The sequence below is a fragment of the Syngnathus acus genome, chromosome 21 (genome assembly GCF_901709675.1).
Source record: "Syngnathus acus chromosome 21, fSynAcu1.2, whole genome shotgun sequence".
NCBI lineage: Eukaryota > Metazoa > Chordata > Actinopteri > Syngnathiformes > Syngnathidae > Syngnathus > Syngnathus acus.
The window spans coordinates 9,496,491-9,511,536 of record NC_051105.1 but is presented as its reverse complement, the minus strand read 5'-3'; the positions used below and the strand labels follow the sequence as shown (position 1 = coordinate 9,511,536).

The window sequence follows — 15,046 nt, the reverse complement described above, 5'->3', positions numbered from 1 at the left end:
TTTGCTTATACTGTACTGGATACTTTACTGGATCAAGTGGGTGTACTGTATAGCTATACTTCTATGCTCTCATAATATAAAATTTAGTTTCTCCTTTGGTTGCCAAAACAAGCTCTCAAAGCACACTGCATTAATTAGAACAAACACTGAAGGATGGCCAAAGTAAGTGTAAAAAAGAATTGTGCAATTGGGTCACTTTCCGAATGTGTGTGTCAGAAGTGTGTGTGTGTGCGCTAATGAGAATCATTTCATCTGCATTGCATCATCACTAAGAAATAAGCTTGATCTTTTTCGGGTTTTCTTTTTAAAACAAGATGAACTGTGAATATCGGGAAAATGGATTTTAGTGAATGCGCAGTGGATGTGAAAATCTAACGAGTCATGACAATTAGAAATGAGGAAATTGTAATTGTATTTACTCACGTCCATGAACTCCACATTTGCCTTGGGCCCCGTGGCTTCGTTGAGGATTTTAATGGCTACAGGTATCTTAACTGTCTCACCTTCAGGAATCCAAATTCCCTAGAGAGAAATACAAACAAACAAACATGGAGTGAATGAGAGCTAACCCTTCAAATATATATATATTTTTTATATATATGACTTAAGGGTAAACCAGAATATACAACTCTGAGAACAACCATTTCCACTTAGTCAGTTTTAAAAAGTTAACTTATTGTTAACGTTAGTGACAATATTTCAGTCACATCCCCCCCATCCCCACAAGCTTTATTCCTGAACACCCTTTTCCACTTTCATGTTAAATAACGGCTATGTTCTCTCTGTCTCAATTAGTAAATTGATCACTCCTCCACCCTTGTCACCTATTTTATCTCCTTCCTTTCAACCCGTCATACAAAATCCCACCGGGGTAGTAGGTACTCTGATGAAATAGTGCATGCTGAACGATTAAAAGTTATTTTGTCCTTCAAAAAGGGGGGCAAAACTATTTTATCATGTTGAAGGATCCAATTTCAACTGTGATTAAAGTGATTTAGCAGCTGCCAAAATGGTCAAATCATTTAAAAGAGGAGGGAGAATTCAAGTGGCTCTCAACTTTTCAACAAGCTTCAAATGAGTTGCGCTGCCGCCAGAACCCCCCCCCCCCCCCCTTCCTCCCTGCCCCCTATGACAGCAGGCTTAACACCTCCACTAAAGTCGGGCTAATTATGGCGCACTGAGATTTAATTTAATCAAATTGAACTGCGTTTCTGAGTAAAAACCGTCAATATTTCAGCAAGCTCATAACAGTTCATAATCCTAATTGTCCTGTGCTACTCTTTATTTTACCACCCACTCCCACATTAATAAAGGGCTTTTTATTGGCTTAAAGACATTTTTAATTTTACCTCATTATTAAACCGTACCACATCCTGCCAATGGGAATATCACAGTGCTGTTAAATTCTAATCAGGGGCAAAAGAAGCAATGCCCACCTAAGACAAACATGCTACAAGTAGACAATTTGTTCTACCTTGTATACTGTCCCAAAGGCCCCAGAACCGAGGATCTTGACTCTTCTGAGTTCTGTCTCTTTCAAGATTCGTAGCTGAGCTTGGTTAGGTGCCGTCCCACTTGGTGTCAAAGGTTCCACCAGCTGACGAAACAGAACATAACACTCAGAATTATTAATTACACTGCAGTGGCTGGTCAGTACTTTAGAAATGGTTAAAAATGACCATTACATAATTTCCAACCTTTGACTTCACACTGTTGTATCATCACTTCTCTTGTACAACAGAGCAATAAATACAAGTGGGAGGAAATTAGAAAAGGGAAAAAAAGGACCTTTACAGAAATAAAACAATGGGAAGGCAGCAGTGAGGAATCAGGCAGCTGACTTGCTTAGAGAGGCAAAATCACACAAAACGGAAGCAATATAAGGAGGATTAGGGAAAATGGTAGCCGGTATCCGAGATGAGCGGGCGGGGAGGCAAAGATAATCACAAAGTGTAAATCAGCCAGACATGAGTCGGCAGCCCCGTTTGCCTCTGGCTGCTGGTTGTTACAGTTTGATTAAAAACAATAGCAATCTTTCAGTGAAACTGAATAATAAATCAACATCTGGAGGGTACCACACACAGACGCACACAAACAATCCCGGATGAGCAAACAGGCTGCAAGGAGCTGTCCAGCACGGTGGTAGTGCTGCCGCACAGGAGGAGCTGTCCACATTCTCACTCTAACTACTGGTGCTGAAATGCCACACAGGAGGAGCTGTCCACATCCGCACTCTAACTAGTGGTGCTGAACTGTTGCATGCGATTTTGTCAACTGGGTTAAACAGCAAGTAAAAAAGGGTCCAACCAGCAGGCCCAATTTTTTGCTACTCTTTGCGGCTTACATTAGCTCGGCATCATAAAGGTTCCTCCCACATGGCAGCGGATCATAACATGCTTGGCTACTTTTCTCCCTAACTTTCTGCAAGTTCAGCAGTGCTCAACTTCCCGCCTGCTCTACCCACTCCTCCTTCAAGCACCTGCTTCCCTTTGACTATGTCTGCCATTATCCACTGCCCTATCACTCTCCACCTCTTGAGGATCATCCATGGATGAAGCACCTATTTTTTTCTGTAGGTAGACAACCACAATAGGAGGTCGGAATAGAAAATGTAAAGGTAATGTTCGACAGAGCTGCCACTTTTGTGAAGCACTGGACCAACCACAGCAAACTCCGACTTTATTTTTGAGTCTGTTCTCCCATAAGGACCTTACTCACCTCTGTTTCCAGGAAGCGACGAAGGGCTCGCTTCTTCTTAATGTTGGTCCGGCGCACGGACACCGCCACACTCAGCACAAAGATAACCACCATGAAGAGGCTGCCAATCACCCCTGCTGCGATCAAAGGGGTTCTGAGGACAAAAATTTGGCATAGCAAGAGAAGGAGGAAACATGGTATAAATTAGTGGAACGGCTGAAGAAGGAGATTTTGTCATCACCGTTGTGAGCGTAATTACAGGTAGTGACACCACCTACTGTTTGTTTTGCATATGGAGAAAAACAAAAGAGACACGTACTATATAAGTGGGTGGATTGTTTCGATGTGTCCTATCAGTGAGCGCTGACAAGTCCAAGCTGTTCCCATGTGTTATGTAAAGTCATATGTTCTAATGATACATGGTAGACAATGGATGGGTGCAATGCCCTTCACATGACTCAATAATGTTCCTGTAAATCTACATCACGTTATCTCTTTTTTTTCCCGCCACAGACATCAACATCAGAAATATGTAACTAAGTCCATCAAAGAAGGCAGCCTTGATTAAATAAAATGATAAAGAACCACAGATGAGAATAGTCAATTTTACCGCGTGAATACAGAGTGACATCTTAATCAAATGTCCTTTCACTGAAATATTGGCCTATTGTGATAATGAATGTGTGATAAGCCGCTTCAAATCATGCTCAAAAGGCAACGCTGCCATTGGGCGGCAGATTTACAAGACATGTGACACCCAAGCTACTGGATGAGCTCGACGTTGAATGTAGCACAGCAACTGCTATCAGAGATCTGATAAGAGCTGATCCGCTCAACAGGTCAGCTGAGTTACATTCGGCCGCTGCTCCTTCTTTATCCTGTTAGCCGTGTGTCTCAGTGGTGAGCAGAAAAGTCGAGATTTTCATCAGTTCTCTAAAGCTTCCCCAGGATTTGTAGTTATCTACTTCACCATCATTTGCCCTCAGTGAAAGGATGCCTATTCATCAGTGAAGAAGCTGCTAAAAATAGATGGCCAACAGGAAGTGAAAATAGAAATAAGGTGAAATCACCCTCCCACTTGGCAGCTATAACAACTCCCACTCTTCTATAAAGATTATTGTACATGCGTGATTTTTTTTGTCCTTTCATACACACAAAGGTCAGAGGTCACTGATGTTGCGCAGGGCCTACTGGTTCATCATTTTTGTTGTATTTCACTCAAAAGCCATTTAGTAGTACGAGTTTGGGTGAGAGAATAATGTCAGGACTGGTCAGTCACGGCGTGCTGATCCGATATCAATATCAGATACCAGCCCGTACAGCCAAAAAAGCAGTATTGGATGTTATCAATCTATGTCCAAAATATCTGATTGAAATAAATAAATGAAAATAAATTAATACATGTATCGTTCCTGCTGATATCGTGTAGAATCGGTAGCTGATATTGTGCTGAATCGGTAGTGGTATCGGACAGTATGCTAGGCTGCAAGAGCAGTATCGGTCAGAATTGAAAAAATTGTATCTGACACACCTAATTCATGGGCATAACTGTTGGAGATGGATATGATTGTCTCTATGTATTCTCTGCACAGCACTACAAGCATGCTGCGGTTTTGAGTTTGGACGGTAACAAAATACTAATATTGTACCTGTCCATCCAGCCAATACAGTCTTGGGGTCTTGGCCCAGTGCACCTACAAAAACATAATGAAGGGAAGTTAAAAGACGTCTGAAAAGTGTATGAGTGTGTTATGAGCATGGTCAAGGAACAAATTAAAATTAAATCTCAATGCGCCATTATATATTTCAGTGGATGTAAACAATTATAAAGTTTTACAATATACACAGTCACATTTTAACAAATATTTAGCTAATAAAAGAGGTACTAAGGCAAACTTTTTTCCACGTAGCAGATTAGCTTGTGTGAGCGATCGAGATTGAAAATAAATTTAAAAAATGGATAAGGGCTAACAATACAGGACATTGGTTGAAGTCCTGCTTTTTCACTTCATTTTTGTCTGATCCCTCTAATTCCCCCGGCTTGTCTTCTTGAGAGGTAGAGCTGCTTATGAAGCTGTACCTGTGACAAAGTGTCAGCCCGGTGTTTTCCATTTACGACTACATTGTTATGCTCCAGTGAGCCGGGGGGCCGTCACTCAGGAAAGGAGAAATAACACACTCGAATGACACACGCTGCCCGTGGAGTAAAATATGAAATCTAGCCTCACCAACCAGTGTTGAATATTACATGGAGAGATGAGTGGCTATAGTGAGTGATGGAGAGAAACGTGAAGGACTCGGCTGATTTTGTTCATTCGCTCTTCTATCTCATTTTCTCTATCACGCCTCTATTGCTCTGGTCTTGAAAGATGTCACGATATAAATATATGTTAGAAGAATGCAGTATGAGATTGAGAAGAAAGGAGTCATTGTAACAATAGAATCTAAATATACGGTATGTTGCTTAAGTACTGTCGTCACCCTTTGAATTTTTTTTTGTACGCCAAAAAATCCTTCAAATTTAGTCCTTTGATGATACCCGGGTTTCAGCATTTGAAAATACACATGAGCGTCTTCATCAAGTCTTTCATTACTTACCCTTGTGTGCAGTTAGCATGGCAGGGATGACACTCATTGTTGCTTTCTGCATACTTAAAGATGAAACTGTTTGCGCCTTGCACCCCGTCTGGGCACTTTTCCACACAGTTAGGACCATCCTTAAAATGGATGCATTTCTCACAGTTCTCTGGGCCCTGCAGAAATAATCACAAAATATTTTTACGCGGCTGTAGTGAAATTATAAAAGCAATCAATTATGAAATCAATTACAAAAATCAAGTCCAAACATGTCATTTTTACTTGGAATTGTCCATCCATCCATCCATCCATCCATCCATCCATCCATCCATCCATCCATCCATCCATCCATCCATCCATCCATCCATCCATAATTTAGTCTTCAATTAACCAATCTTGTTTGGAATAACAAGTAAAAGTAAAACGGACACCATTAAAAAAACACACAACATAATCAGCAAAACCCAGTATTTCTAACAGATAAATGAGTGGACAAGTGTGTGTGGAGGGCCAAAAGCAAATGAGAAGCATAAAGCAGTGTGAGAGGAGCAAGCTCATAATAACCATTGCTCAAAGCACTCACTATGACCATAACAATCCGCCTCGAAGAGGATTTATGGTACTAATATATCCGAGGAAGGAGTTAAGGAAGGAGAGAAGTGTTCTTTCACACAATCAACAGGCTCGAAGAATATCTAATTGCCAAATGGCACACATGCACCCACACTCATATATGACCACATTGTATTTCGTCCGCAAACCGTCCAATCAGAGGACCTCAGCCTAGCTGCAACCCAATCACTGTCAAGATCGCCTTGTGCTTTTTCTGTGATTAGAAAAGTACTGTACATGTATAATTCCATTTAAGAGCAGTATGAAGGTGAATGAGTTTGAAGCAGAGGGGATTGTCATTCAGAGAAACAACCTTATTGATCTTTCTCGTGACAGTCATCTCATATGGCGTCTACAACACGGCCTGCCGTGCTCACAAATGTGGTCATATCCCCCGGACACACTACACGGGGCATTAGGCCAATCAAATCACTTTGTGTAAACTCTAATGTAATTGCTATGGGCTCTGCAAGCATAACACGATTGGCGTAATCCATTTGGTCGCCGCTGCTGCACACGCGGTTGCTACAAGGGTGCAACAGGTTAATGTGAGACATTCCCATCATACACTGCATGACAGAAGACAAGGGAGGGAGGAAAGGGCTTGTGTGCACAGGTGCAGACATGTCTGTAACACTAACTGCTTTTTTTTTTTTAAACATATGGGCCCAGAATGTCACATGAAATCATTATTTGAATTAAAAATAAAAATGACAGCTCGCTGGATGAAAAGAAAATTAGGACATAGAGGTAGGTGAGTAATTAATTTGATTGATTTATTCATTTTTTTTCTCATCGTGACAATTTATTTAAATAAAATATATAAGTTTATTTTACATAGTGCTTAGAAAATTGTTTTCAGGGCTTATTTGCCATGAGAAAAAAAAATTCAGAAGGGAAAACAAAAAAAAGAACAAAACTTTCAATAGTTTATTGGTATTTGTATTGCGAATGGGCAAAAAAATGATAAACATCAGATCTTTTTTTTTTTTTTTTACATAGTCAGGCCAATCTATTGAAAAACACTGAAACACCAACCCCCCTTTTTTATTGTTTTTTCCACCGAGAGACATAAAGGTTGAGCACTGATTTGTCCCAGGCAGTAATGGCACGTAACAGCAAATTTGAGGGAACTGGAAAAAAAATTATTTATTTATGGAAGCTTCACAATAAAAACTCTGACATTTGCAACCTTAATGATTACAAGAATGACTTGACCAATCTTCTGAAAAGTGTAGTTTGTTAGCTTTGTGCCCTGACCGCTCCACACCTATCAATCAAACAGCAAGATAAGCTTTTAAAGGTCTTCACTTGAGCGTGGGTGCTGTGCAGCACAGCCAGATGGAAACTTTTTTTTTTTCCCCACTCTCTGACAAAGTCAGGCAGATAATACAAAAAAAGCCTGCCTTTGCAATAATCCCCCCCCAAAAAAATGCAGTGTAAAAAGTAAGACTTGTAAAATTGTACGGTATTTTATTGGAAATTAACTATGCATATATTTTTTTTCATTTTAACAAAAGCAATATTCCATCACCCATTTTCTCACCTAATATGAGATGATTGATAATCTCCACATCAACATTCAGGTTGCTGACTCGAGTAGCGTACTTACCGAACCGTGGCAGGTCAAAGAGTTGCCGTCAGCGCGCTCACATTGGGGATCACACTCCACACACATTGACTCGTTGGCAAACTCACGAATCTCCCTGAGTGATAAGTCAGACAATGCAAACAGCAGCTAGTTACGCAATATATAATATTAATATATATTCATAATATTTCCACATTTTTCACCACTGCTGCTTAGTTGTCACTGTATTTTTTTTTTTTTAGCCCTTTTCCACCTCTGATGCATCCGTTCGGTGCACGGAGGGTCTCAGATAAAGAGCAACACACCGATATAGATCAGTGCAATATGCAACAGCATTGGGACACCTGCAAGACGTGAGAAGAAATATTCAGTTGGGCCTCCCCCCTTAGCAGTGGGATTTCAAATAAATGTTGCTAAAAATTGAATTGGTTCAAGAATGAAGATTCAAACATCTTGCCCAGATGTGTCCCAAGACTGCGTTGCCGTAATTTGTAATATAAGCAACGGCACGGTGAGGGATTGCTTATGGTGCTGCGAGGGTGCAGGCGGTGCTGACGATTTTTTGGACAGGTAGGCACGGCGTGGCCCCGTGCGCAAGCAGTGACTGTGACACGCAGTGACACGCCTAGCCCCCCCGCCTTGTCCACACCTCCGGTCCGCCTCTTCCTCTTCCACCACTAGATTGTTCTTTCGAACAGTCAGTTATTATGTTGAATCATTTTGGGGGTTATTGGTCGAACTCACCAGAGGGAAGAGCTGTGTTGGGTGTGAGGTGGAGAACATCAAGCTAAATGTTCAAAGTCAAAAGATCCCCCTAATGACACTCCTCAGGGCTGCTCTTCAAAGTGACTTACCTTCACACTTTAAATTGTTCTTTTGAACCGTCGGAGTTATCAACTATTAATTACTATCCTGAGTGGCTTTACAATATTGCCGGACTTAAAAGCTACTACTGAAACTTTTCTTATGACTGACAGCTTATGCCACAATTCTGTTTCAAAGTATCATCAGTTCTGGTAATTGCCTACAGTCATTTCCATACATTTTATATAGGCAGAATTCTAAATGCAGCTCTTGTATTGAATCTCATGTGATTATTAATAATAAATTTTTTTAAAAAATAAATAAAAATGATAATAATAATAATAATTATTATTATTACAATTATTATAACAATAATAATGTAGCATTTAGCATCGGTTAAGAATCGTTTACATACAAGTAATTAATTGTTCATCGCTAATCTCAAAAACCTTGCAGTTTTGTCAAGAATAAATAAGGAAGGCTAGAAGATATTCCTGTAAATTGTCAGGCACGACTTACCCTTCATACAGGTTGCATTGTTCCACACAACTTTGTCCCCTGCTAAAGTCCCTGCACGAGAGACATTGGTCTGGACCGGGACCCCAACATCCAGAGTCGGAACATAACGGATCGCACACCAGATGCTCCTTGGCTGCTCAAGACACAAAATCAGTTTGTACACATTGTCATGAAAAATGCAAACGTGAAATTGTTTCATAATTGTAGATTGGATACAAAATATTTAAACCACCAATTTTTAATAAGACATATTGGCGGGGAAAATTTTGTGTTTGTGTTTAATATATTCTTCATCCTTTTGAATGTATATCAAAGTCAAAGTCAAAGTCAGCTTTATTGTCAATCCCTTCATATGTCAAGACACACAAAGAAACCGAAACTCCGTATATGTAAAAAGTGTGAGTGAAAATGTGTGGAGCTACGCTGCTCCTTTATAAAACTACAGAGTCAACAATGACAGAGGGCGAGAGAGAAACAGGATGTTCTTTTAGTCAGTTTGTTTGAATAGAAAATCAGGAGAGAACATTCCAACTTCAGGGTCTGGCAGCTTGAAATAGGTCGTTCAACAGTAGAACACAGCATCCCCCAAAAGATGGCATTTTAAATTGGTTACCAGTAAAATATATTGGCATCTGCTTCCAAAAATACACATCTGCCAAAGAGATTAAAGTGGCACCTGCATACTAAAAAAACATTGTTGAATGCTTGGGAAAAGCATGAAAAGCTCCAATTAAAGCACCAATGAGTGCGCCTGGGATGAGATGAACCAAAATGCGTCAGCAACCATCTCAGTATTGCTGTAAATGTTTTACCTTTTGTCTTTGTTGTGTCTCTTTGTCACCTTTATAAACATAAATGACTTTTTTTTTTTGCTAACTTGCACACAAAAAAAAGTGAACTAAATGAGGATGAAAGCTCCATCTTTGTCTGTCAGGTCCGCTTACAATGAAATACTCAAAGAAAAGGTTGCATTTATTTTTTAACACGTACTAGAGGATCAAAACTTTCCTTTGATGCGTCTGGTAAAGCGATGCTGATGGAGCTCGAGCTGACACGGTATTTTCAGGTTAGAGTCAAAACACTCAATCGGGGGCTTTAGTCTCAGAAGGATTTATGATACAAAATCCGGTAATGAACTCTTTCAAACGGTGGCCTTTTGAAAAATATCATTGAGCCTCTCGCAGCGTGACATTCTCTTTAACTATTTAACTTGGGTAGCATGCTTGCTATTTATTGCTATTTGATTTTTTCTTCATGATTATGTTCTCTGTGACCTAAGAGCTGAACTTACAGCACGCCCGTGGGTCTCTGTTGTTGTGGGTCAAAGCTTTCTGGTTGGCCGCACGGAACAGTCGGGTCCAGTTGACTGTGTTGTAGTAGCACAGCTGGCTATTCTCTACAATGTGCACATTGCCCGCGCTGATCTCACGGAGGGACTGAAGTTGAAGTGATATGATGCCGTGCTGCTTTAACACCAGCAGGGAGATTCCGCTGAGAGGGGAAGAGTAGGCGGATGGAAGAAAGGAAACAAAAAAGAAGAGGTTGAAGAAGAATCACATAGGAAGGGAATGGAAATGAATATGACTTTGATGTTTGTCTTTACTCAAGATCACACTTCTTTATTTTTTGTTTGAATTTGATTAAATAATTTCCCTTGACTACATTAATAACAATGTTGAAGGAAAGTGAAGTGCACATTTAGAGCCACGTTTTGGTCAGAATATGAATTTTACTTTTTTAAAAGTGATTTCCTTTCTACGTCTAGATATTTGTGTTATACCAATTTATGAGCATAAACCTTATTGCTAATGTATTCTTTGTGCGTTTGGGTATTCTTGATGGACACGCGTGAGAACATCCATTAAGTTTTCTTTTAAATGTCAGAGAAAATCTTTAGAGCACATTCGAAGAAGAAAAATGAGTGGAAAATGAATGATCTTTCGTGATTCACTTGTCCGACATTTCAGGAACACCAAGAACAGTACAACACATAAGCAGACTTTATCGTTTCATCTTTTCGTAACACGCTGTTACGGCAAAGGCTGTTGTGAAAGTGTGATACAAATCATGTAAAATGTGTTTACAAAGTATTTAAAAATGTTTAAGTGTGTTTATACAACCAATTCAACTGTGTTTAAATTGTTTTTTAAAATGAAAGTTTGTTTTTGCACATAACACAGTTTTCATGGAATTTACCAAACGTTTGCAGAGCGATGTTACAAAAAAATAAATAAAGCTGTATACCTGTAAAGCGATCTTCCCCCTATCGTTACCAAGTTGCTGAAAACACTCAAGTCTGTTATGTTGTCGGGCCAAGACTGGATGCTCAAAAATCCTAAATGGGGACACAAACACAGGTTATAATGAGTCACTGCCAATGCAAAATATGGTGTGTGTTTGTGTGTTGGCATCCCTCGAGAAATAGCAGCATTCCAGGATACGTATAGTAACCACGCTGCTCAAGGCTAGAGTTGGGTGCCAGCTGTGTGTCTGTCTCATCAATTCCCATACATCAACATTTTTTTGCATTTCCTTGAAGCGATCCGCATCTAAGTCGTTGAATCATTTAAAAAGACGAGGGAGCCGAGAGGGTGGATGTGGCTCATTTAAGATTTTCAATAATGGATTGAAAACTATGAAATATTCAGTAGAGACCAGTAGGAGGTACAATTCTCTAGCCAATATCAGAAGACAAACAAAATAAGTGGATGGGGGAGTAAGAAAGTAATATCAGGTGGAATAATGGATGGGAGGTGGAATGAACTGAAATGCAATGAAGAAGAAAAAAAAAAAGCCTTTCTTGAAGATTAAAACAACACTTTGGTTATGTTTCCTTAATGACAAACACTTGCATCATAGCAAAGATGTGGTGGAGATAGCAAGAAAATCATTGTGGATGAGATGGGCAGTGTTCTGCTTTCTCTAATCAATGAGCAATCAGACTCCATTAATTTAAACTGCATGTTTTTTTTTCTCCTCCTGAAGGATGCATAATGTTTACTCAGGAAAGGGGAGGGAGGTTGCTGAGAGGTAAAAAAAAAAAAAAGAGATGAGGCAAATAAGGAGCCTTTTTTTTTTCTGTCAACAAGAGGCCAATAACCTTCAACGGCATTTTTATCAGTTTGTGGACATTCTTTTGTTTATAGTGTTCTCCCTGGAGAGCCGCAGCATCAGAGTGCTGTCGGAGGCATATTAAGAGTGTTTGATGAAAAAATGAGAAAAGACAAAAGTTAGGTAAATGTGAGGAGACACAAAATAAAAGGAGATTACCAACAAGATGGCTACAAGGAAAGAATTTTTATTACAATTATAAGAGACTGCTGCCATTAAGGAAGATGTAATTTTGATTAAAAAACATTTTAGAACATAAGTGTCATATAATAAGATTGCGTAACATTTTCAGAAGTTGTTATAGACTCAGGTGAGGACTGTGCTTCAAAAGAAGAAGACACGTCAAAATATCTGAAACATGCTTCAGTCAAAATGGATGTTAAATGACTGTACACTATTCCTCCTCTTTTTTAACCATGAGGTTGAAAAAGCAAATGCTGGAGGATCTTACTCCCCCCCACCCCCTCACCAGGCAAAGTGAAAAGATCATGTATTTCAACAGATTCTGCTGAGAGCACATTCATGTCCAAAGCAAATTACAACATGTACGTCGCCACTTAGGAAGAAAGGGTCAACGCTCACAAGCAACGCTTCGGTAGGTTCGAGTTGTGGTAATTATAGCACCAGTCCCAATCATGAGAACGCCGGCACAAGACGGGTTGTTTTGATTCGATTGCCTACTCAACAATAAATATGTCGAAGAGACAATAAAAAAAAAAGGGCGGGGGGTGGAGAAGGAAGCAAGACGAGTGTGCCATGTGTCGGATTGGCTCATTTAAAAGCAGAAGGAAAAGCACTTGTGACCTCGAGGTCACCGAGGCAGGTTGGCTGCTTCCGTCAAATGTCTTGTCGTCGTGACAGCTCAGGGAGATGACAAGCTGAGCGGACACAGACTCTCTTACAAAGTCCTGTTTGGTTTCAACACCCACTAAGCAAAACAAAATTGTAATTCATGATAAGAAACACCTTTCTAAAATGGATTCATTTATTATGATTAAATTTGTAGTTTGTCCTCGACTATCAGCAAGTAAATTAATGACAAGATGAAGGAGAGGTATGAGTTGCTGAAGGATTCATGATGCAAGCCACATGTTTTCTTCATGGTGTATGAAGGCAAAACTGGAGACGTGTAACTGAAGGTTGGGCACCTCCTCAAGGGAAAAGCAGATTGAAAGACTCATCAGATATTCAACTTATGCTGCTATGTCTGTCCTCAGTGTGGAGCGTCTCTAGCGGGAGAATGGTAACAAGACTTAGCCAAACACTTAAAGCAAAACACACTCTATATGCACCGGAAAAAAAAAAAAAGGATTTGCACATTTCTGAAGACCAAATGGTGCCTCTGCCAAGGAAGCCATCATTGCTTGTATGTTAGCAGGATTAGCATAAAATCCAAATTGTGGAAGAAAGGGAAAATGGGGCAAGTAAGAATCTGATGATCAAATTACTGCAAGGGTATTTTTGCTTTATCTCAGGCAAATATAGAAACGAGGCACATATCTAAAAAAATGGAGGTTATTCTGTTCAAATTCCAACTTGATGCTTGTAACTTCACTGGAAGCCAGAATATGCGTGAATAAAAACAAAGGAAATCTTCTGTCATTGCCGTTCTTCCAAAGCAAACAGTGAGTACCGTATTTTCCGGACTATAAGGCGCACCTAAAAACCTAAGATTTTCTCAAAAGCCGACAGTGCGCCTTATAGTCCGGTGCGCCTTATATATGGACCAAATTCCTAAATTTAAACTGGCCCGAAGCATTGTGTCATGAAATCAATCATAAGTGGCCTGCTGAAGACTATGAATCATGAATCAAAAAGACTATGGATCATTATTTTGTGATTATAAAGTAATTTGTTGCCTCTGAAGTTGAAATAAAAAAGCTAAAATGGAGAATGATTTGATTTGGATTAAAAATCTGACATGATGCATTAATGGTGCGCCTTATAGTCCGGTGCGCCTTATATAAGGATAAAGTTTTAAAATGGGCCATTCACTGAAGGTGCGCCTTATAGTCCGGTGCGCCTTATAGTCCGGAAAATACGGTATATAAAATGTGTTAATATTCAGTAAAATATTCAGTATTATTAATTTAGCAGTACTATTTATAAAAGTATGTTACCTTTTTTATTTCTATTTATTTAAGTACAGTTAAAATCCACACATATTAAAAATTCAATTTAGCATAAAATAACATGTCCGTCAAAGAGCTTCTAAAATCTGGTATATGAACCATCAAAAAAATGAAATGAAATGATTTTGTGAATTACAAATGTTTACTTATTTAGAGCAGTGCTTGAACAAAACTTACCGGTAATTTCTCTAACAGTGCGGAACACATTCAGTTTTTCTGGATCCAAAGCTTCAATGTCATTATAGACATCCCTGCGAATGATAACGAGACAACAAAAGAATAGGAACAAAGTTGTTATTCTTCAACTTATTTTTTTTTTCATTTTTGATACAATCAATTATGAGTATGTTCTCACCCTTTAATTCCAGTGATGAGAAAAATCAAATTGCCATTTATTTTTGTGCAATTTACAAACTTGTCAATGTTGCTGGAGTCCACTGTCTGAGCCATCTGTAAACTTGCAGTTCCGATGCCATCGCAAGCTGCAAAATACAGTAAGACAGCAAAATGCATTAAGTTAGTCAAGCTGGGAAATGTAATTTTTTTTAAATTAAGCCAAGGATGTGTTATTGCACATTTTTAGGGGGACAAAATGCCACACAAACCTTTTAAAAAGTATCTTGATTTTTACAACCACACCCACCTAAAATAAATACATTTTAAAAAAATCACCTTTTGGGCAGATGTCGGAACAAGGAATGCACATCTTGATGCGGTTCTCCTCCACCTCCATGGTGTTACTAGGACACGCTCGCACACAGGAGCTCTGGTCCACCACAAAGTTATCTGAAAAAAACATTTAACTGTAAATGTCAACTACAGATTGTTATACAGGCAGGGTACTTTTGTGAAGGCAATCAAAATAAAAAAAAGGGTGAAAAGTCACTTTCTTCTGTCTGACTCACAATGGTGGATTTATTTATTTTAAGCTGCACATAAACTGCTGTCTTTTATTTTGAAAAGGTATAAATATAGAAAATAATCCCGTTAGGTGGCCATTGTT

At 39.2% G+C, this 15,046-nt stretch overlaps 1 protein-coding gene across 2 annotated transcripts in view; it reads right to left on the bottom strand.

Annotated features, from left to right (window-relative positions):
- LOC119115035 (receptor tyrosine-protein kinase erbB-4-like) overlaps positions 1–15,046 on the bottom strand; it is a 102,070-nt gene that overhangs the window by 16,456 nt on the left and 70,568 nt on the right. For both annotated transcript variants that reach the window (XM_037239174.1, XM_037239175.1), the window contains exons 8-19: positions 14,716–14,829; positions 14,399–14,525; positions 14,221–14,294; positions 11,045–11,135; positions 10,092–10,291; positions 8,801–8,933; positions 7,499–7,592; positions 5,296–5,450; positions 4,347–4,391; positions 2,719–2,851; positions 1,475–1,597; positions 424–522 (exon numbers count right to left, since the gene is read on the bottom strand). In XM_037239174.1, coding sequence (XP_037095069.1) covers positions 424–522; positions 1,475–1,597; positions 2,719–2,851; positions 4,347–4,391; positions 5,296–5,450; positions 7,499–7,592; positions 8,801–8,933; positions 10,092–10,291; positions 11,045–11,135; positions 14,221–14,294; positions 14,399–14,525; positions 14,716–14,829 — 1,388 coding nt within the window. The remainder of the gene's footprint in view (positions 1–423; positions 523–1,474; positions 1,598–2,718; positions 2,852–4,346; positions 4,392–5,295; positions 5,451–7,498; positions 7,593–8,800; positions 8,934–10,091; positions 10,292–11,044; positions 11,136–14,220; positions 14,295–14,398; positions 14,526–14,715; positions 14,830–15,046) is intronic.